This window comes from Atractosteus spatula, chromosome 12, assembly GCF_055471065.1.
Source record: "Atractosteus spatula isolate fAtrSpa1 chromosome 12, fAtrSpa1.hap1, whole genome shotgun sequence".
Lineage (NCBI taxonomy): Eukaryota > Metazoa > Chordata > Actinopteri > Semionotiformes > Lepisosteidae > Atractosteus > Atractosteus spatula.
Genome location: NC_142717.1, coordinates 2,404,359 through 2,425,507, shown reverse-complemented (window position 1 = coordinate 2,425,507; position 21,149 = coordinate 2,404,359). Strand labels below are relative to the sequence as shown.

The 21,149-nt window shown below is 41.1% G+C and overlaps 1 protein-coding gene across 1 annotated transcript; it reads right to left on the bottom strand.

Annotated features, from left to right (window-relative positions):
- Positions 1–85: 85 nt before the first annotated feature.
- On the bottom strand, positions 86–20,453 carry LOC148822538 (CUB domain-containing protein 1-like). Its single transcript, XM_088929638.1, has 11 exons — positions 20,197–20,453; positions 14,131–14,352; positions 12,100–12,456; positions 11,571–11,780; positions 10,756–11,112; positions 9,299–9,658; positions 6,338–6,535; positions 5,349–5,720; positions 4,210–4,572; positions 3,419–3,506; positions 86–2,901 (listed from the first exon to the last, which is right to left on the bottom strand). The coding sequence occupies exons 1-11, from the start codon at positions 20,267–20,269 to the stop codon at positions 2,415–2,417; spliced, it is 3,087 nt and encodes a 1,028-aa protein (XP_088785764.1). The 5' UTR covers positions 20,270–20,453; the 3' UTR covers positions 86–2,414.
- Between the last annotated feature and the right edge of the window lie 696 nt (positions 20,454–21,149).

The following is a 21,149-nucleotide window of genomic DNA, read 5'->3' as shown; positions in this document are numbered from 1 at the left end:
CAGTATACGACTGTGCAAGAAGTTTTACAACTTCGATGTGCGATGCTTACCAAACTGCTCTGTTTGACACTAGTTTCACACAGCATCTTTCATATTTGTTATAGATTCATTTATTAATCAGATATGTAAAAACAATGCATGTAGAATAAGTTAAGGCAACATACTTTATGAAAATAAAAAGGGACTGCTCTAAATTACACTTTTATATCCATTACAGAGAGCTCTCTCTGAAAAAAATCTTAAAGACAAATGGGAAAAAAACACATGGAGGAAATATATTTACACAGAAAAAAATGTGAAATCCCATCAACACCATGTGTTTTCAAGATACCACTTCTGTTAATCCCAAACATTCTTGGAGCACAATGCGTAGATTAACAACAAAGAATAAAGAACTGTTTCCAAAACATTTAAAAAACAGCCATTTAAAACAGTTAAAGCCAGGACATTAGGAAACATAATTGTGCAATCTTTGTCATTACAGAGATGAGAAAACTGCTACAGATATTACATGATCACAGCTTTCCCTGCTTCCAAGATAAAGAGACACAGGCATTCGGCTAAGGTTGTATTCCAAACGGAGGCAGGTCACCCCAAGTTTTGTTTACCTGTAAGGCTTTCACAACTGCTCACTGCTGTTGACAGAATGATATAAAAGCTTACGAAGGTACACAAAAAGGACATAAATCTGTAAAACCAAACACACAATAACCCAGACATCAAGTTGAATTTGTTCTGGCAGTCCAGCTATTGTCTAGCACAGCAGTTGCTAAAAGAGTAAATCCTTTTCTGCTGCACAGCTGACCCCTTCTTTACTCTCATGGATTGTGGACTCCCAACGACAACACTCTCCTGACTGACCTCCTCAGCTTTAGGGCTTCAGCCTCTCGCCGCTATTAAAAGAATGGGAGGGCCACTGACTTGAGACCTGCAGGCCACACCTGTATCGCCAAAAATAAAAATGTTTAAATTGGAATTTGACAAAAGTCTCACCTGGACATATTTAAAAAAAAAGATTTAATGGCAAAGGACAAGATGCACTCTCAGACCAAGGTCTGAGGTCCTTGAATTGATTTCACAGGCTCCCTTTGAGAGTTCAAGGATCGCGGGGCTTACAAAACCTCACAGCCTGTTCCCCTGAGCCCTGCTGCACTGAAGAGTAATAACGTCCAAGGAGAGCTTTCTAAATACGATACCTTAAAACACACATTTCGTGTGCCTACTTGGGGAGTTCATGGAGTAACATGAAGGTCTTTAAAATCCAGGTAACAGCCCTTGCTCCAGAGAAGCACAAGGTTATATTTATTATCTTACACATTAACCAAATATCTTTGGTTAATATCCATCCCTTTACCCATCCTACACCAGTGTATACTGTGGGTGAAGGAGACTCGTGTCTTGTCAGCAGGAACCTTTTACCGTTTTCCCAACAGCCAGGCTGTCAAACCTCCTGGTTGCCATTGTGCTTAGCAGTGCTATCCCAACATTCAAATCACGTCTGAATCGAAATCAAGAACATGAAAACATTTTATACAATGCACTCACACTTTACTAGAGAAGGTAAAAAGGAGGAAATCTATGCACATAATATATCTCCCATTTTAATTTTTCTTAGTTCTTTGCTGAAAATAATTAAAAACAATTATGAAGTACTCTTGATCCAAGGAACAAGCATTTTGTAAACTATGAAGCGGTTTTGATTATATTACAGTAAAAAATTTAATAATGAGATGTTTATGTGCATTATCATGTCTGCCAAGCTTTAAAAAGAGTGAAGTAAAAACAACATCTGTACAGTCGTAATGTTAAACAATCCAAGCCAACCAGTTTCTTCACCACACAGAGACTAGCTGAGCTGTATTCTAGGAAGGAAATCTGTCCGTTGAAAAGCAGATTCATCTCAAAAGCAACTAAGAAAGACCTCTATTAAACATGAAGGCAAATACACATTCGGAGCCACAGAGAGATGACTATAAATACCAAAGAGTAAATAAATAAGAATACCCCATCTGATAAGCTTGTTTTAACAATTTTAAGCAAGATTTTTCTTTTTCAGGATCAGCTCAGAATTTAGTAACATTTCTTGACACAAGCAGGTGATACCCAACTCACCTGGGCACAGAAATGCCAGCCTCCATGGCAGACCAGTGTTAACGCAGCTAAAACACCCCAGTAACAGATGGCCTGTGTTACAACAGCGTTGGCTGGGACATAACAGCCCACGTTTAAAAAAAAAAAAAGTATTCTCATAGGCATACGATGGACATTCTCAACTCTTGTTGCAGACCTCTGAAACCTTCCCAGAGAACCACAGCAACGAGTCTTCAAATACATTCTGACTAAGAACACAAAAAGTGGGGTGGTCCTGGTCCCTCCTGGGAGAGTGCCGGGCACGCCTGCTGGAAAGGATCCGACTACATCGATGGCTCTCTCTCCATCTGAGTCTCCGCTTCCTCTTCCGTGTCGGGAAGAGGCAGCGATGTGGGATCTCCGCTGGCCTTGAAGGTGTACAGCTCATTATCCACCATGCGGTGGTCCACGTAGGACAGGCTATTTCCCCGGCCAGTGGCATTAGAGGCACTGGGTGGAGCTTCTTTCGCCGGGCTAATGAAAGGTCTGTAGACGTCCACCTGCAGGTCCAGGTCTTTAACGTCAGCAGCCAGGGGCACATCTCCCACAGGGCCTTTGAAGGTCCTATACATGTCCACCGGAGGAGAGGTCATGCTGTGCTCTCGGAGGAGGTGGCCGTACACCATGGTATCTTCGATGGCAGCGTAGATGTGCGATTCGTTGTCCGCCCTTCGCTTGGGGAACGCGGCGCGCCCGGGGAAGAACGAGTTCCCGTTGGGGTTGTAGATGGACACCTGTGGCACCCCCTCCTTCTGCTTCTTCTTCTTCTTCCTGGGCGGCGAGAGACAGAGAGCGCGATAGCAGAGGCATGGATTATCATGGGGAAGAATAACAGGAAGTGTGGTGCCACTGCATCTAAACAGAAGAAAACTGTTTTCCCATTTCAGTGTAGAATTGTAAGATTTAAAGAAACGGCAACACCAAAATCATGGACTACATTGGGAAAAAATCAAGAAGGTCTTTAGCTTCAATTCAAGCCCTGAACCAGGCCTCTACCGTCTATATTCACAAAGTTATTACAAAATGTTTAATGAACATCCTTCCAGGCCGAAATTGCCTCTGGAGATCAGTGACACGTGGGACTACTAAAAGGTTAAAACAGGGGCAATACAGGGTAAAAGAAAACAGGTTTATGAGGTAATATGACATTTGGATTTTTCTTCCCCCGATGACAAATAAAAGTGATTGTTTAAAATGACCAAAAAGGAGCAAAACAGAAACAAACCCTGATCTCCAACAGAGTTTTTTGATGTAAAAAAAAAAAGTCTAGAATGTGGAATGTACTGACCTTACTATCACACAGATGACAATTAAAACGATTAATGACAGGAACAATAACACACCAACAGCTCCCAGGATTATACTCAAGAGAGGTTCTGAGAAGAAAAGAAAGCATGTGAATTAGAGACCACGTTCTTCACTCTGGGCACACCCTGAGCAGGGCAGAAAAAACAAATGTGCATGAACACAATTCATTTATAATGCCTAGTTTGCAGGATAATTAAGCTCAAAGTTTATATATTGGAGAAAAGTAAAACTGATTTAAAACCTATTTTATACCAGTTAGAATTTTGCTTTTCTCCTCAACCACCTCCTCAGGGCAATACGCATTGATACACTTTCCCACATTTCCAAATTCATTATTTGGAACTACAAACTACTGTAAAGAAAATGTTTGGAAAAAAAAATCTATGAGCTAAGAATGAAAGATGGGAAACTGCTTTCCTTCTTCAGGGGCATCATGGTGGTGCAGTGGTGAGCACTACTGCCTCCCTGGAGCCCTGGGTTCAAGTCCTGGGCTGGTGTCTGTGTGGAGTTTGCATGTTCTCCCATTCTTCACATGGGTCTCCTACCACAGGCCAAGGACATACTGGTAGGCTAACTGGTTTCTGGGAAAATGGGCCCTGGTGTGTGCGTGTGTGCCCTGTGATGGACTGGCGTCCCACCCAGGGTGTATCCTGCCTTGCACCCGTTCCTGCTCCCCTGTAACCCAGTACTGGATAAAACAGATCAAATGGATGGATGGTATCCTTCTCCATTTACAACAAAAGGCTGGTAATGTTTAATGAGAACAATTACGCATTTTCTTCTGCAGTGTGATTTTGCTCTGCACGCTGAAGATGCTGTCCTGGGACTCGGGCTGACAGTTGGTCAGGTTGAACCAGAAGCTCTCGGGCACGCTCAGGTAGGAATCAGCCATCTCGTCTTCCCGGCGGCTGTACATCTCCTCCTTTGCGTCCTGGGTTTGCACGTTGATCTCCGTGTGGCTGTTGTGGCATTGTGGCTGGGAGACATTGAGGAATTCCAGATCCGCGCGATATCTGGGTGGGAGAGACACAATCCAGGACAGCGTTGTCGCCTCCTTCATCCCTTTGGGCCAGTTAGGGGTTGCTAGAAGGGTTGGAACCCCAATTTTGGGGGAGACGGTAAATACATAGGTCTCTGTAGAGAGAAGAGAAGAACACTTTGTGAACAGTTTCATTAAGGGCACTAGACCCAAAAACATCTGTGCTACATTAATCCTGATCCTGCAATTCTGACATCTCACATTGCATGTGACAAACTGCACTTTTACCACAGAGTGTAACTAAACAAATGATTTTGTAAGTATTGAAAATGTTTTTTTTTAAATGCAAAAAGATGACAATTGAATGATAACCTTTAAAAAAATCACTTTATGTCTAGATTATTCTAAAATGCATGCAATTCTGCAAGCTAAATAAACAGCGATTGTTCTCTGCAATACTTTTGACTTGGATTTAGGTTCCTCTTGAATATGAAACAGTACAGAAAGGCCTACGGTATTGTCTTGTGGTCTTGGGAAGTTTAATAATTATCACATAAGGCTAGCACACCCATGGAATAAAGCAGATGTAGGCTAAATTAGATCTACATTTAAATAAATATATAGGTAAGAAAAAATGCATTTTTCTGTTAATTAAATACATGAACAGAACATGTATGTTGAGCAGTGGAGAATCTCTTTACCTGTAGGATCTTTTGGAGTATACTTTTTAAAAGAAATGGTTCTGAGATCGTGGTGGAATAGATACCTTCTCAGAATTACTGCCTTAAATTCCAAAGATAAATGGGATTCATTTCCGTTTGAGTCAAGAATGTATTTTTGCCTTTCAATAGAAAATGACAGAAGCAAGGCCTTAACGAACAAGCGCCTCGGTCAGAGCTATGGACTGAGCGACTCACAGCTGGCACATTACCTGGGAGGTCTTTTGTGAAGGAGACATTGAAGGGGGGCTCCAGTGCTTTGCTGAGGTCATCCTTGCCACTGGCTACCATGGTAACAGAGATATTAGCATGGACCTGGACCTTCTCGATGGGTCCTTGCTGGCAGAATGTCCCCACGTTTGATCCATCTTCCTCCGTGATGATGTAAGCGAAGTTCCCGTTGCATTCCTGCCCAGGCAGAGACTGCCTCAGGTTTTCCTTGCCTGGTGTCAGCTCCACAGCTCCGTACTGTGGGGCTATCAGGTGCCAGGTTATGCTTTGTGGGGAGACGGGCAGACAGGACTCAAGTGTGGGCACATTGAGAAGCACCCCTTGAGCAGAACAGTCCTTCCAGGCGTGGCATTCTGGAACATTGACAGGCACAGATTCATTCAAAGTGATTTCTCAGTCTACCAAGATACAGCTGCACTGTAATGAGATATTTGCTATGATCATTTCTACATACAGTAGCAGCCTCTGTTCTGAGAGGGAAACCCTGACACTTCTAATCAAGTTGTATTTTGCTAGACAGCACACTGTGCTTGAAGTGCTGCCCCACTGGTACATAACATCCAATTTAATCTCTCTGAAACAGATTGCTGAAGAATCAGGGTTGTGGTTATTAGCATGGACACATACCACTTAACAGTATCAGATGCAATTTGGTTACTCTATAGATGTAATACATTGTCTTGGAAAATTTGGATAACATTAAAACCTCCAACTAAGGCATGATTTAAAAAGATTTAATGGATCAATTCCAAACACTCACAAACAAATATACCGCAAATGTTAAACATGTCTTTTAGTGAGAGGTTTCTTCAGCCAAAGCCACTGAGAGTTACTATCATATACTGATTTATGAATTTTGGATTACTGAGAAGGTTATGGTGTGGTTAAAGGCAGGCCTAAATCCCACTCAAACAATTCTAATGAGAAAGCACACTATCATAGCACAGACAGCTCGACAGTTGCTGGATACCTATGGATTTGGTGATGGTCAGGGTGAGATCTTGCTTTCCACAGTCCAGGAAGGAAAGGTTGTATTTATTTCCAGACTGCATGGCGATGTTTTGCGTAGGAACTGAGTCAGTTTTCATCTCGCAGTCTGAATTCTGTCCCACCTTGTCAATCTTAACAACCAGGCCTTTCTCTGTCTGCAGGTCCACCATGCACAGCACTAGAATTGGAAACACATGCACAAATGTTGAAGTGCTTGCATAACAAAAACACTAAAGCTCATCAAGCCTTTTTTGGATAGATCCAAGATGCAGGACATTTCTTGCTGTGTCATTGGAAAGATTTTTTAAATCTGCTTACATTAAACAAAATAAATCAGCACATCTGTTGCTACAGTATTTATTTCATAAACCCCCTTCCAATAAGCCCAGAGATTTCCCCATTATTGTTTGTATTTACAACAGATATTGTATAAACTCACCCAGTACTGTGTAAACCTTTAGGTCACTTTAACTCTTTTGCATTTACTTAGAGCATTGCAACTGCAGATACTGTGAAAAGCCTATTTGAATTGCAATGTGAAATTCAATATTCTAAAAGTGCCTGAAAGGGCAAAACAAAGAAGAGAATAAGATCCTTATTCTTGAGGTGATGAAAAAAATCAGGATTCTTCCAATTTAAAAATCTTGTGAGATTGCTGTAGAGAAAATGTAGTCTAACATATGAGACTGGAACCTGAAAACTTTACAGACCAACATGACAACCTGGAGTGGAGCAAAGAGACACAGAAAAAACAACACTGACCAAAACTACATACAGTCTGTCGTATGCACAGGCACACACAGATTTTGTGAACGGATTTCCACAGTTCTTACCAGAATCAATTGTTTTATGGAGTGGACAGCGCAGTATGTGCTGTATACATAAGGAAAAAAAAAAAGATTTCCAGTCTTTTAATTTCACACCCGTAGGAATTGTAAGCTGTTGCTAAAAACGTTTTTGAAATTGTAAACTGTTGCTTTTCTTGTTGTAGTTTTGCAAGTTGTAGATTTATTGGCTCTGACGGGCAGCCTCTCTGGAACATTAAAACTGAAACGTGTCCTTGCATAAACGAAGGCCTTGTTGGCTTCATCAAATTTTTTTCAGAGATCGACTGGCTTCCAGTTTGCTGTTTGAACAGCGGGCACTGGTTTCTAAACTATTTGGGAGAATGCAATTCAGGTTATACATACAGTATATTCCAGCATAAAGCAAGATGGCCGACTGACCTACATAGTCAATGAAACCTTTCCAAAACACCTTCTCAAGAAATGGGCCGGCAAACAACCTCAAACCTGGCAAGCATCATCCTAAATAAAATCCCTAAATGAAAAATCTAGGAAGCAAAAGTTGGCATACGTGGGTAAGAAAGTCAGAATGAAAAGAAAACTTGGTTTTGTTTTCAAAACTTTTGACTGTATGCCTTTACTTTACTTTTTCTTTGAGAAATCCCATCTCATCCTTTTAAAAAAAAGGAGTGACACATCAAGGTTGGGGGAGTTCCAGAACGGAAACACAAGAGCGTCCTGATCAGCTCTTCCCGTTGGCTAGTGACACATCCTGAACCTGGAAATTCCCTCAGCCACAGAGCTCAATCTGCACTGAGCTTATTTACAGGAAGGGTCAATCAAGGAGCCCCCCACCCCACCTCCCACCAATGCATTATTTTAATGAAAGAAAGACACAGAGGAAAATAACCAATCTTAGCTCAAAGCTTGGGTCAGGCAAATGCTCAAATTGTAGTTACCGGCTCAGCTGAATCTGGAAATCTACCCACGGCATCTGCCACAGATACTGTACTGCTTCGCCAGGCATTTTCATTTTCATGGCAACAGCACTGGCACGAAAACAGACTGTAGCTGTTTGCAATTCCAGTTACTAACAGAAAACACAGAGCCCCACTTGTGAAGAGAGGCTTCATTGCTTCTTGGAAGAGTAAGAACTCCTTCTCTCAGCAGTGCCCAAAGTGACGAGGTCCACAGGCTTAGGGAAGGACCCGGTATGACCCTGTACGAACACTCACTACCTTTCATATATATGAAGTTTTAGACTTTGTGACTTGAAAGCACTGAGATTGCTTTCATTGCTTCATAGGACTCTTATTATTTGGGATAGGATTCTGGCTTCTTAATCAGGAACTCCTTTTGGGTGAAATAAGATGAAGTAGAAGCACAGTGACTTTGCATTGAATCCGGGATTTTCCAATGGGTTGGGTAACATCTAAACTACATTTGTTAAAACACTGCTTGAGAGACATTTAGATTTGCACAATATCACCTAAGGAGTCCTAACCTAATAAGGAGTCCTAGCTTTTAGTCATTCTAGTCAGCTAATATTGATGACAACCTGCAAACATTCTACGAGAATAAACTGGGTTTAAATGCCTTTACTTCACTGATTGCTTTATGGCTGTAGGCTGCAACATTCAATGACTATCCCTTTGTTTCAATAAAATCAGCCTTTGGAAGTACCTGTCGTACGAAAAACAATACGGCCAGCAACCTGTATTTTAAAACATGCTACTGTCCAGGGCTGCTCTCAAAACCTACTCTGTAGATTTTTTTTTAAAAAATGGTCAAGATAGCGTTAAAAAAAATGTCCTGCTGGCTTCAGAATGCAACACTTGGATTAAAACTCTAGAATCTTGGGAAAGCCAGAACGAACGCTGCAGTATTTCTGTGCGTGAAAATATTCAGGGCAGTTTTACTCAATGTCAATCACGTGCACTGGTTCTATTAACATCACATTGCTGGCATTAGGGGCAGGGTAGCTCAGCTGCAGTCCTGGAGGGTCACTGTGCTCAGATGTTCTTGGGCTCTAGAGTGGAGCTGCATGGAATGTCGCATTTTCTGATAGCCGACTCATCATTTAAACCCGGGATCTTATGAGAGCTGACAATATCATGTTACAAAAACAAACATGTGGTATCGTGCACGTGGCCTACCTGGATGCCTGCTGCTAGTCACAGTAACTTGAAAGTGTAGTGAAAGACCCGGACCTGGCTGCTCCATTTCGCAGTTTCGCAGTGACATATTGAAGTTGCCGGGCCTGCTTACGGTCTGTTTATCCCCCAGCCTCTTCCCGAAGGAGGTGTTCGAATAGGCTCTCTGGTACTCCACCATCACCTCCTTCTTCAGGCAGGTGGGCTCGGTGTAGTTGACGAAGCTGACGCTGGAGTTGTGTTTGGCGGGGACGTTGAACTTCCACGTCATTAAATCATCGTCGGGAAAAGTGCTGGGGTAGTTCGGAGAAAGGAAGCTCATTGCTGACATGGGGAGGAGGTCCACCTCCATTATGGCGAGTTCTGCGAGAGGACACAGAGCTCAACGTCACATGTGCACCACTGTCTCCCAAGAAGAGTAAATACCATTACCGGATCACAATTACAAACAGATAGTCGATGTCTTCTAAAAAAAAACAGAACTCCACTTTAGACCGGAAGAATGGTGCAGAGCAGTGGTTCCCAACCAGGGGTGACACCATTCCCAGACCTTTTTTTCATTTTAAGGTTTTCCATTAGAATTGAAGAAAGCATTTCTTGACTTGTGTGAAACTGGCATGAATTTCACTCTGCGTGGCTGTCCTCCACCAAGTACCCTGGCACCTCCTGCCACAGTTAAGCTGACCCTTGTTCCCAACATTGGTTTTGGGGGACGGTCTCTATTGGTCTTTGATCCTGCAGGGCTCTTTAATCCCTGATACTAACTGATGGTTTTAAGTGGCCTCTTTGCTTGCTGAGACTTTTGTCTTTCAGTCCTTTTATTAAAAAGCACTCTACTACAGTATCGTTTACCTTCTATTATGTTAAATGTTTTCTAAACATCCTGGACAGTGGCGCTGCACATAACAGGCTCTAAAGCTCAAGGACACACCTTGTCATTCGCAAGGAGAAATGCAGCCCTGAGAATGGGAAAACATTTTCTTTCTAGCACATAGTAGTACTGTATGAGTTCTCCCTTCAGGATGTGAATAAAGTACAGGTGTATGCCATATGTGAAGCGAATACTCACTTAAAATGATGTTAAAATACACAAAGACACTTATATAATGAGATCAGTGCATCAGATGACGACAGTACAGGGTCACGAGGGTCCCGGTAAGAAAAGCCATTTCTACACTGCTAGCACAGTATGAAATGTGTATTAATTTCTCGTGGTCCTTAACAGGATACAAATAAATAAATGAAACAAACTGAATGAAAAAGCAACAGCAGAGGGAGGGCGAGTGAGGGCTGTGCTGTCAGCCTGTCTTTAATGTCCCAGGCTCAACTTCTAAGATGTCACGTAAGGTTAATTCAACATAACACATCATGAGCGATACATAAAGTATAAACTTTCGCCCTTATTTACAGTTCAGCAATTCCCGTATGCCAGAAGGATGATAGGAGCTGTCTGTGCTTACTTCGTATTGAAGATAGTGTGGAAACCTTGAAGGCATGAAGCTCCACGGTTGTATTGCCCGGGACCCGCAGAGACACTCTAGTTTTGTACAGAACCTGAATTCTGGAAATCACGCCCTTCTTGCAGAACACTCCTACGCTGGTGGGTCCAATCCGAGGGTAGGCCACGACCGTGTACTTGTGAAAGTCTGGGCAGCTCTCCGAGGGAAAGATCTGCCGTAGCCCAATTCCAGAGAAATCCAGCTGGAAAGCTCGGTTCCCCGGGCCTTTAAGATCCCAAGCGAAGGTCCGGTTGAAGTCTGGGAAGAACGAACTCTGTATCTGTGAACCATCACTGCTGCAGGAAGTCTCATTGCATTCTAATAGAACAAGAAAACAGCATTAGGGGATATTGGTGAACTGTCATAGACAACGGTAATGATGCTTTCACAATAACTTGTACGGCACCATAGAAGCTAAAAAGCCTATAAAAAGAAAGCTACAGTAAGAAAGAACAGGTTTAAGTTTACTTTGAGAACGTAATGCCTTAAATTTAGCACTGAAGTTGCTGAGCAGTGTTTTTGATGATGGGGGGGGGGAAACATTCCTCAGTTTAAAAAATGCTATCCCCATTCATGAGGCTAAAAAGAACAAAGTAAACCACCTGAACAGATACTTAATAGTGTTACTACAACTGAAGAGTGGATTGGAAAACCCTGAAAATTAAAAAATAAACAATCAACAAAGCTCACATGCTTTAGTAAACTCTATAAGACATTTTCCTACACTGGCTCTAAAAAACGCCCGAACAATAAATGCAAAGATATTGATTGCCTACCAATTTCTTTGTTGATGTCAACAGTGAAGAAATCCTGAGGATTCGTGCAGGTGAACCGTACAGTCGCGTTGACACTCCTTTTCAGCTCTGCCTTTGAGGAGCACGTCTTTGGGCTGTCCCCAGTACAAACACTGCAGTTGGAGCTCGACTGCAATTTGCTTAGGGTGATGAAGGTGCTGGCATCAGTAGTGAGAGCAACCTCTCGTCTTTCTAAAATAAAATATAAGAGAAGCTGGTACAACCTTCAGGACAAAAGGCACCATTTAACTTTGACGAAGTCATTAAGAAATCCAGTTATGTAGCGTAAATAATGGACACAAATGATTGCTAAACTTAAAATCTGTCAGATTTCTGCATTATCGTCCTAACAAAGAACATGTAAACTGATTTTATTGAAATACAGCACTAAAGGAAAAATGAAGGTAAGATACTGAACATTCATTCGATATAGACCATTCAAAGCATTTTCATCCTTTCATTAGTAACACACAGTGGGGCATGAGTTCGAGAAGATAGAGTACGAGATTACTTTTAGTTCTAGGCCTGCTAGTGATTTTGAACGCAGGAAGATCCACCAGTTGCTTCCAGGGAAGCTGGAGAGACACTCTAGCCTGGATCAAGTCTTCTGTTTGAGAATCAGAGCCAGTCCTGCAGTATGTCCAGTTCTGTGCGAGTCCACTGGGGAGTTGGGCAAGAACGGTGTATTTGTGAAGGTCAGGGCAGCTCTCAGAAGGCAAAATCTGCCTCATCCCAGTTCCTGAAAAATCCAGCTGGAAAGTTCTCCCTTTCGGACTTCTAACATTCCAGGTGAAGGTCCTGTTGAATTCTGTGAAGAGTGAGCTTTGCATCCGAGCGCCATCACTGCTGCAGGAGATCTCACTGCACTCTAGAAACAGGACAAGATTTTCAAACAGGATATTTACACACACACTGTTCCCTCGTGTCTGCCCAGGGAACGATCGTACCCATCTGTAACTACAACTCTCCTGAGACCCCAGACGTGCTCAGGCCCATGGGAGGTGGCAACATTGCCCCTCAACATTCAATACCTTCCCCCTGAGTGTGCAGATCATTTTCATTAAGGTATTAAGCTATATTCTGCTGATGCACAGGTTAGTTCAGAATTCTGCAGACACTGCAGTACCTGAATATAATTGGATCAGACAAACGTGACTCTCCTGGACCACTGTGATGATCCTCCAATATCAAGGACACAGGCTTTCTCCCACAGAACCAGTATCCTGGCTTCTCTGGACTAGTCTGTTATTGTAGCAGAACCTCTCCTTCTACAGACAGCTTGTATTGTAGATGAGCAACTATCAATCATGCCGATACCTAATCAACACAATTGCCTCTTTTGTTTTCCTTGCCGTAATTAAAATCATATTTAGATTGTGTAATCATTTAAGACTACTGTTTGAACATACCAATCGCTCACTGTTTAGAATATAAATAATAGTATGTGCTCAATGAGCTATTGATGTAAATCTTGGACAGCTATGTTTTCGCCGTGCACCAGTACAAGATAATGAATCATTAATGGGAATAAAAAAATAGATGATGTTTTTGAAAAGAAATTTGTAAAAATAAGTCTAATTACACCAAACAAAGTATCAGCTATATTATAAAAAATAACATAAGGAGAAAGTGTATTTATTAATACTGATCTAAAAACGAGTATGCAATAAAATCATATTAAAATGGCCATGTTAAAAATGTATGTCTTTAATCAAGATTTTATTAAATGACACTGGATTCCCGTAAAAAATGGGTCTCAGAAACAGGTTATTACGACAGAAGACAGCTTATCCTTTCTTTGTTAGGTTTGCTTCCAGTTTAGATCTCCGTCAAACAGTCAGGATCAATCTTTTGGCTTTAAATGTCAGTAACAGAATTTTAGTTTCTGTTAATAAGTCTGTTGTGTAGCTAAAATACAGGGCAGTGATGCCAGTAAAAGGGTTATTTGGGCTCTTTTTATCCTAGGAGCCTAGCAGCTGCAGTTTGGACAACAGTGTAGGCAAGGAATCATGTTCATCAAATAAAATATTGCATTTGTGAAACCAAGATTTAATAAAAGTATCAACAACTTCCCCAGCATAAGTCAAAGAAACGAATGGTCTAATCTTAGCATTAGGTCTAAGAGTTCCTGTAACCCTGATCAGAATCAAATAAACCCCCCAGTTTTTATCTCATATTTTAAATTAGTGGTCAGGTTGCCCAGGTCAAGGTTTTTGTTAAATCTACCTAGAAAACAATATATAACTTAAACTGCAGTAATTGCTTTGTACAGGTACAGCACTAAAAGAGCTGTTAGTGATAAGCCAAGTATCAAAAAATATTAATTCACAGTCATGCCACTTAGTCCATAAAGTAAAAAAAAAACAACAAGATACTGTATATGTAAGTGAGTCATTGAATATTCACACAGGGGATTGGCGAATGGAAAAATACACACAGTAGACTAATATACAGTACATGCATCTGTCATCATAGCTTTGAGGCATAATGTGTGATATTCAACGGGGAAGGGGAAAATGTAAATTAAAAACAGCCTCCTCACCTAATTCCTTTTGAAACTCGACAGTGAAGAAATTCTGTGGATCAGGGCAGCTGAAACGCACCGTCTCAGCCTGCCTTGGTCGAAGGGCCTGCCTGGGGGAGCACACTCGTTCCGGACCTGCTGCACTGCCCAACAGGCAGACGCTGCAATCGGGCGACGGGAGAGAGGAGCCGATGAGGATTCTGGTGTCTGCCTCAGGGATCACGCTCATCTGTTGGCATCCTGAAACACAACCATTCCAAACACGGGTCTGACTGAGCCACGTGCTGAACGGCGACCAGCCGGAGGCAGCGCTACTAGGGTCCCTGTTTTAACTGCAAAAATAAAATGGTATATTCCCTGTTTTTATTGTGCATTACTGTTTCTGAAAGGTGCGTTATGAAGTAGAGCTCATTAGAAATCAAAGAGAATGCAGAACATGACCACACACAGAGAAGAATACACGCTGGCCTTAGCAACTTTGCAACTGGCCTTCATTAGTTCCTTTATTATACAGCTTACCTAGAACTAACCACACATTCCCTGTTTAATTTTCTATTGACTAGTTACCAGGAAATCTCTTGCTAGTTTCTCTGAATTGATCACTGTGGGAAAATTCAGAATTTCCCTTCTGAAAGTGGGCTTTCAGATCCTCTTGCTGGTGTAGTGGGAGTAGAAGTTCAAACCTGGCTCCAGGCCCCTCGAAGTGCTCCAACAGCACGCCACAGTTAAGCAACATACCCACTAAAACAAAAGGCCAGACCACTGCTGCTGGGGGTTCAGGTGCCCCAGAGGATCATGGGGAACAACGTCACTGCAAGAGCCTCGGCCTGCACCGTGAGACACCATGCACTCTCCCTCCCCCCCAGAGGGCACAGCTCTTCACTGCGCTGGGTTTACACACTCTTGAGAGTCTAGAGGGCTGACATCACTCCGAGTCTCATTTCAGCGTCACCGTTGCCCAAGAACTGTGGTGCAGCAGCGTGCACCTCCACCTTTGATACAGCACCTCTTCACAGTAAACGATAAGAGTACTTGGAAACACAAATGGAACGCATCCGTATTACAATCTGCCTACAGTCTCCCGTCTTCCCTTCATCAGGGACAGCACACACACACACAAGAACAAAGGAAACATATGGGCCTGTCACAATGATTCACGCATCAGAACACATGCTGTACCGATTACGCAAAACACTTCCTCTATGACTAACCAGGAGCTGATTCTGTGTAGGCTCCTGACCATATTGAAAGCGCACTGAGCCCAAATCATTCTATTTTTTTAACATCTTACAGAGACCCACAATGAGCACACAACTACTCGTGGTCACAAAAGCAGTTCTGATCGACAGGCAATGGCAGTACAACGACATCTGGACTAAGACCTCTGTCTGCATACCTAGACCAGGCTGTTAAAGTTAAAACATTTTACATTTTCACTACAAATCAAGGCATGTACCTTAACATCTGCCTATCCCTTACAGATGAAAGGAACTATTTGCTTGCAGCCTTTGTCCAAAACACATCCAAGGTGACTTGGGATGTTTATAAAGAAGGAACAGCAATGTAAGTGAGCATCCCTGAAAGAAAATAATAACTTAATAATAATTTTTACATTTGTTTGTTGCTTCAGTCTTGAATGATGAATAAATTGACAGTTTTTCATATAACAGGTGGCTTGTGTGATAGGTGTGTTTGTGAATGTATTTGACCTACTACAGTAAAACAACATTTTCTATCCACACTCCATAAAGAAAAGCTTAAAAAGCTATTTTTATGCAGAGATGTGATTACATGAAAGCTTTTTTCAATGCAAGACAAAACATAACATCCCAAGCACTCCACACAGCACTGAAAAAACATTGCCAAACAATCTGGGCATCCAGTACAAGCTAGCTAACCATGCTGTTGAAGATAATTACACTTTTTAACAAGGTAACACAGAGTCTATATTTGTCTTTCACAGTTCTCGTAAAACAAAAACAAACTAACAAATCACTAATGAGGAGAAAAGAAATCAAAGCGATCTACTGTAATTTGAACTGTTTTCCACTGTCGCAACAAAAGCACATCAAGAGGGATCAATTTTATTACCTTTACTATTGTTAATGGACAACTGCAGGTTCTTCTCTTTAGGTAAATAAGCAGCCGTTCATTTTCAGTATGTTAGTATGAGTCCCATACTTTGGGGTACGTGAAGCAGCATGACAAACCCTTCAGGAAAACTGTACAATCGGTGGGATTTTCTAAAAGAGCACTGTACACCCATTTCACCTGCAGTAAGTTAAACACACCGGTTTCAGAACAAGCGCTCACATAATGAGATACACTTCATTACTGGAACTAAAGATTGAATGACATTATTTACCAAACATTGTATGTTATGGCCACCTGACATTGGCCTTATTGTACAGTACACCTATTGTACAGTACACCTCACACCTTCTTCAGGTGTGAGGAGCCTCCTCACACCTGAAGAAGGCTCCACGGCCGAAACGTTGTGTTCTCTTTCTTCTTTTTTTCAGCATGGAATAAACCTATTACTTGTTCCCTTATTGTACAGTATATTGTAAGAAAGAGCAATAAAGTTTACAAATTTGCAGTTTGTTTTGAAGCTTGTTTTAGATTTCCACATGCGGATGAGTTCATTTAGCACGGCGCAACGGTGTTTAGTACCACAGTGGCTCCAGGACTCCCCAGGCCTGCCCCTGAAGGGCCAGTGAGTCTGCATGTTTGCCAGGCCTGTTTAAATATCAGCAGCACCACCAAGATCAGTGACATGCGGAAAAACTGTCCAATAAAAAAGGCAGTAATGATTGAGCTCAGAAAGGGTTCAGCTGGGATGAAAACCTGTGAGCGCACCAGCCCTGCAGCTCCAGTATTGTGGATCCTTGGGTTTAACCTGGGTACAGCCGGGGCTTAAAAACACTAGACTTGCAGCACATTGCCCATATTATTTCAATAGCTAGAGGTTCGTAGAATTATTGTGCTGTTCATTTCTGTAATATGGTGATACGATAAAACAGTTTCACTACAACTGGGCTTTTCTGGGTGTAAACAAAGCTTGACTGAATACCACTTGAGCCTTCAATTTGTGGACAGTGTGTGACAGTGTGGACAATGAAAACTGAAGAAAGCTTAACCTATCCGACATGTTACTTTCCTAAGCTAAGGCTTGATCTAACACATTGACCTCATACTGGTTGGAATTCAGATTCGAGCTAAACCTCCAAGAGTTATATAACCTTTCCCCAGCTACAGCAGCTGAATAGAAATGAAGCAGGAGGAGAACGTAGGGCTAATAAGCACAGATGCATCCATCAAACTACCACACTTAAAATTTGCATCGCACACATCCAATATCGATATCCATTATTTATAAAGCTGTCGTTTGTGCTTCCTTTGTATATAACCTGATGAAGGCTTCATTGCCATTAAAAACATCGGCTCACTGCTTCGTCCTTTTCCTTATTGAAAAAGGAAAGGAAACTTCCAACCCGTGCTGGCGTTTCTGTCTTTTCACATTATGCTCATTTGAGCGTCGGCACCCATTAACTATTTCTGGAGACTGGAGGTTTCTATTTGGCCAGTTTTTGTCATTGTCTGCAATTTGTTATTTGTCAATCACAGAACCAGATCAACACTCAACTCCAAAAACTGCAGTAGTTGTCCTTCACGAAACTTTTTTTTAATTTGCATGTGTCATCTAGATAGGCTTGGACAAAGTTGTTCGTCTTAATTTATAAAACACCGTATTTATGCTTACTTTGTCTACGCACTGATGAATTCTTGGTTGCCACAAATTGATTGTTGACTATTTTCTCCCTGTACCTCTCCTTTTTTGGAAAAATAAAAAGCAATTTTTAAGGTGTCTGGACTTTTCCCAGCATCTCCCAATTTGTATGTGTCATCTTGATGTGCTTGGATTTGCATAACTACACAAGAGGTTGTTTGAATGTTCCTCCAGTATAATTACATTATCAACAAATAAATTGTATATTTGACAAATATCCTGATCCAGCAGATTCACAGACATTAGAGAAGAGCAAAGTGATACACTTATTCGGTGTAGCTACAGAACTCCACAACAGTGTTAGTGCAGAAATTCGGGGATTTGAGTTATTTCAATATTTTTGTTACACCAAATAAAAAGTTATGGTGTAAATAAAAATCAAATATTAAATCTTGAATTATTTCGGGGGGGGGGGGGGGGGACTATAATATCTAAACATAATTCACATTCTTAAAAACTTTAATGTCATAGTTCATAAGCCATATTTATATAATCGCCCCAGTTTTATCCATACTGTACCCTCAGTACAATGCAATTAAAAAAAAACAAAGACAATACAGGAGTATAAGAAAATGTTTTCACCTTTTGTGAACTTAAATATAAACTTTTGGTCTTGGTTTGGGAGTCTAACTCCCAGGGACAACAACTGGGAATCTCCAGAACACTCGTCATCATCAGGATACAATGTCTCCCAGACTGACATTCAGGTTTGACTGCAAGAATGTGGCGAGTGTAGCAGGGTTCTATAAACACCTGCTAGCAAATAATTGAATCCTAAGTAAACTGGGACCACAGGATGGTGTATTTGAAAGAAACGCATATCAAAAGTTTCACCAGTAACGTGGTCAGCACAGATAGGTGAAATTCCTGTTGAAAAGAATGGCAGGCATTCATTTTGTGAGCAACAGAAATGGATCTGTTCTGTTTTGGAGTTGTTTTTAACTGGCTTGTTTTGGTGTCCTAATTAGAACTGATATGAAACTAAGTGAAAGGAGTGTCATGCTATGAGCTGAAGAAAGCAGATCACAAGTACAGGTCACAAAGGTTGTCCAAAGACCCCTTGCGAGACTTCTAAGAACCTATGGTATTAAACAATGCCCCTTCAAGAAGTGTGGGTACCCAAAACACTGAATTTTGGGGTATGAAAAAAACTGAACTTTAGACATTAAGAACTATTGGGGTTACACTTTAATTCTGAAGTTAAATCATTTTTTAGTTGGTTTTGGAGTTCGTCAAGGTTTAGAATAAACCTGGAAAATGCTGTATAACACTCAAAATGTAAAACAAAACATTGTAAAAATATAAAAGGTAATTAGAAAAATGGTGCGTTTAAAGTGAAGTTTGCATTTCTACGTGTTAACAAAGGCTACTGATTGATTTTGGATCTGAAATTAGCTACCAAAGCCAAGTGTCACAGGAATCCCAAATCATTGAAAAATAACTTCGATTTTACAATATTTTTACAATTCTGGAAAGAAATTTGCCATTATCTTTAATATTATCTTGTTTTAGTTTAGTAAAAGTTGACGATAGCCTTTCTTCAGCTGTTACACTGAATATACAGAATACTTATTAACAGCTTATTTTCATAGGCAGAGAGAACTTTTTTTCAGCCAAAAAAACAACAACAACAACAACAATATAGTACAGCTCAAATGACTGCAAAGATTTCTTAGCAGTGATTAGTGGAATTTGAATCATTTAAGATCTTATGTTCTGGTGAACCATATTCTGGAATATCTATAGCATCTTTCCGTAATAACAGGAGCCTGGATTTAAAGTGCTGTTGTACACTGTATCAGAAACAAGACTGCGGACCACCGCACGACTCGAGTTGGGCTCTCCGTCCCCGAGTTAAAAATATGAACCTTTCGGAGACACATGACGGTGATGTCCCCACTTTTTCCTCTTTCCTCTGAGGCGACTGGAGATTTGGTTTCTATTTCTGTATGCCCAATTGTATCATTCCTGTTCTGCCCCCAAAGCAAAGGAACGTTGTTGTTGTTGTTGTTGTTACTAATTCTAAATTGTCAACTTCAAAAAAGATACAAAGAACAACACTTCTTTAAAGTTGTTATATATGTATTATATATAAACGGATGTAACTAATTCTTGTCACCTAAGTGATAACATTTGTAACATAACATCCTTATACCTTGTGGTGACAATGGTATCAATATAAAGATGTTATTGTTGCTGTTAATGAAAATGATGCTTGTTCAGACGTATCCGGTAATTTGTAACAAAGCCCTCTTTCTCTTCTGACGTCTGCCATTTATACCTCTTGTACTCACCTGCGATCTGCAATCCCAGCGAGACGAGTATCTCCAGCAGCAAGGCGGCGGAGACTCTTGGAGTTAGTCTCATGATTGCACTACTTCATAAGGATCTTGAAAACAAAATACCCATGCGACGTCCCTTCCTTTCTTGGGCCACACTGCTTTTACAGTTTGCACATTGTCAACAGCCTGTAAAGCTCAAAGTTTTTTTTTTCCTGCTGTGCGTCTTTCTTCCTGGTTTGCCTCACGAAGGAAAATCGATAGAACAGGGCGTGTCCCTTTACCTGTTCAAACACAAAATGTGCTTCGCTCCGGGTTTAGAACAGCTGGCTCGGGTTTCATGAACTCAGAAAATTTCGTAAAAATGACCCGTGTTGCCTTTTCCCTAAAAATGCAATAATCAAGCACAGCGTTATACTACAAAAATTTCTCTATTTCATACTTACAATCCAAAGCTACTGAAAATCCTTTCGAAAACGTGCTGTGGTTGGGACCAACGTAACCTTTCATCCCTTATCCACAGGCCGGAAATGTATACAGTATTTTGGCGTAGGTGTGTGTGGGCAGCACGACGCTACTCAAGTACAGGTAATCACGAGGAAAGGTTGCGTCTTCTAGCTCCTCAACCCATTCAACTTTCCTAAAACGGTCAGCTGTGAGATGCTGTAATCAGTTAAGACAGGATATTTTTTATTAACTGAACCAAAGGGTCCACATGCGGGAATTAGCTTCATGACAGACGTTCGTGAGGCTCTTTTGCATTATTCTCTGTAATGACTATTTGAGAAAGAGGTATGTTCTCTGCATGAATTCCAGGAGTATTTTTTTTCAGTCATTAAAGCTTGCATACAATTTTGAAAGATTTTTCAAAATACTGATGTCTAAAACTATCTACAATGTCTAAAAATCTTGATAGTACCTTTTCATTATCTTACATACCTTTCTTCTTTAGTTAAAATTCAGGGAGA

Excerpts from the sequence above, each read along its gene's own strand:
- LOC148822538 (XM_088929638.1), bottom strand. The coding sequence starts at position 20,269 with ATGAGACTAACTCCAAGAGTCTCCGCCGCCTTGCTGCTGGAGATACTC. Across the intron at positions 5,721-6,337 it reads GACCATCACCAAATCCATAG|AATGCCACGCCTGGAAGGAC; the intron begins GTATCCAGCAAC and ends TCAATGTTCCAG. Across the intron at positions 2,902-3,418 it reads GTCATCTGTGTGATAGTAAG|GAAGAAGAAGAAGAAGCAGA; the intron begins GTCAGTACATTC and ends CTCGCCGCCCAG.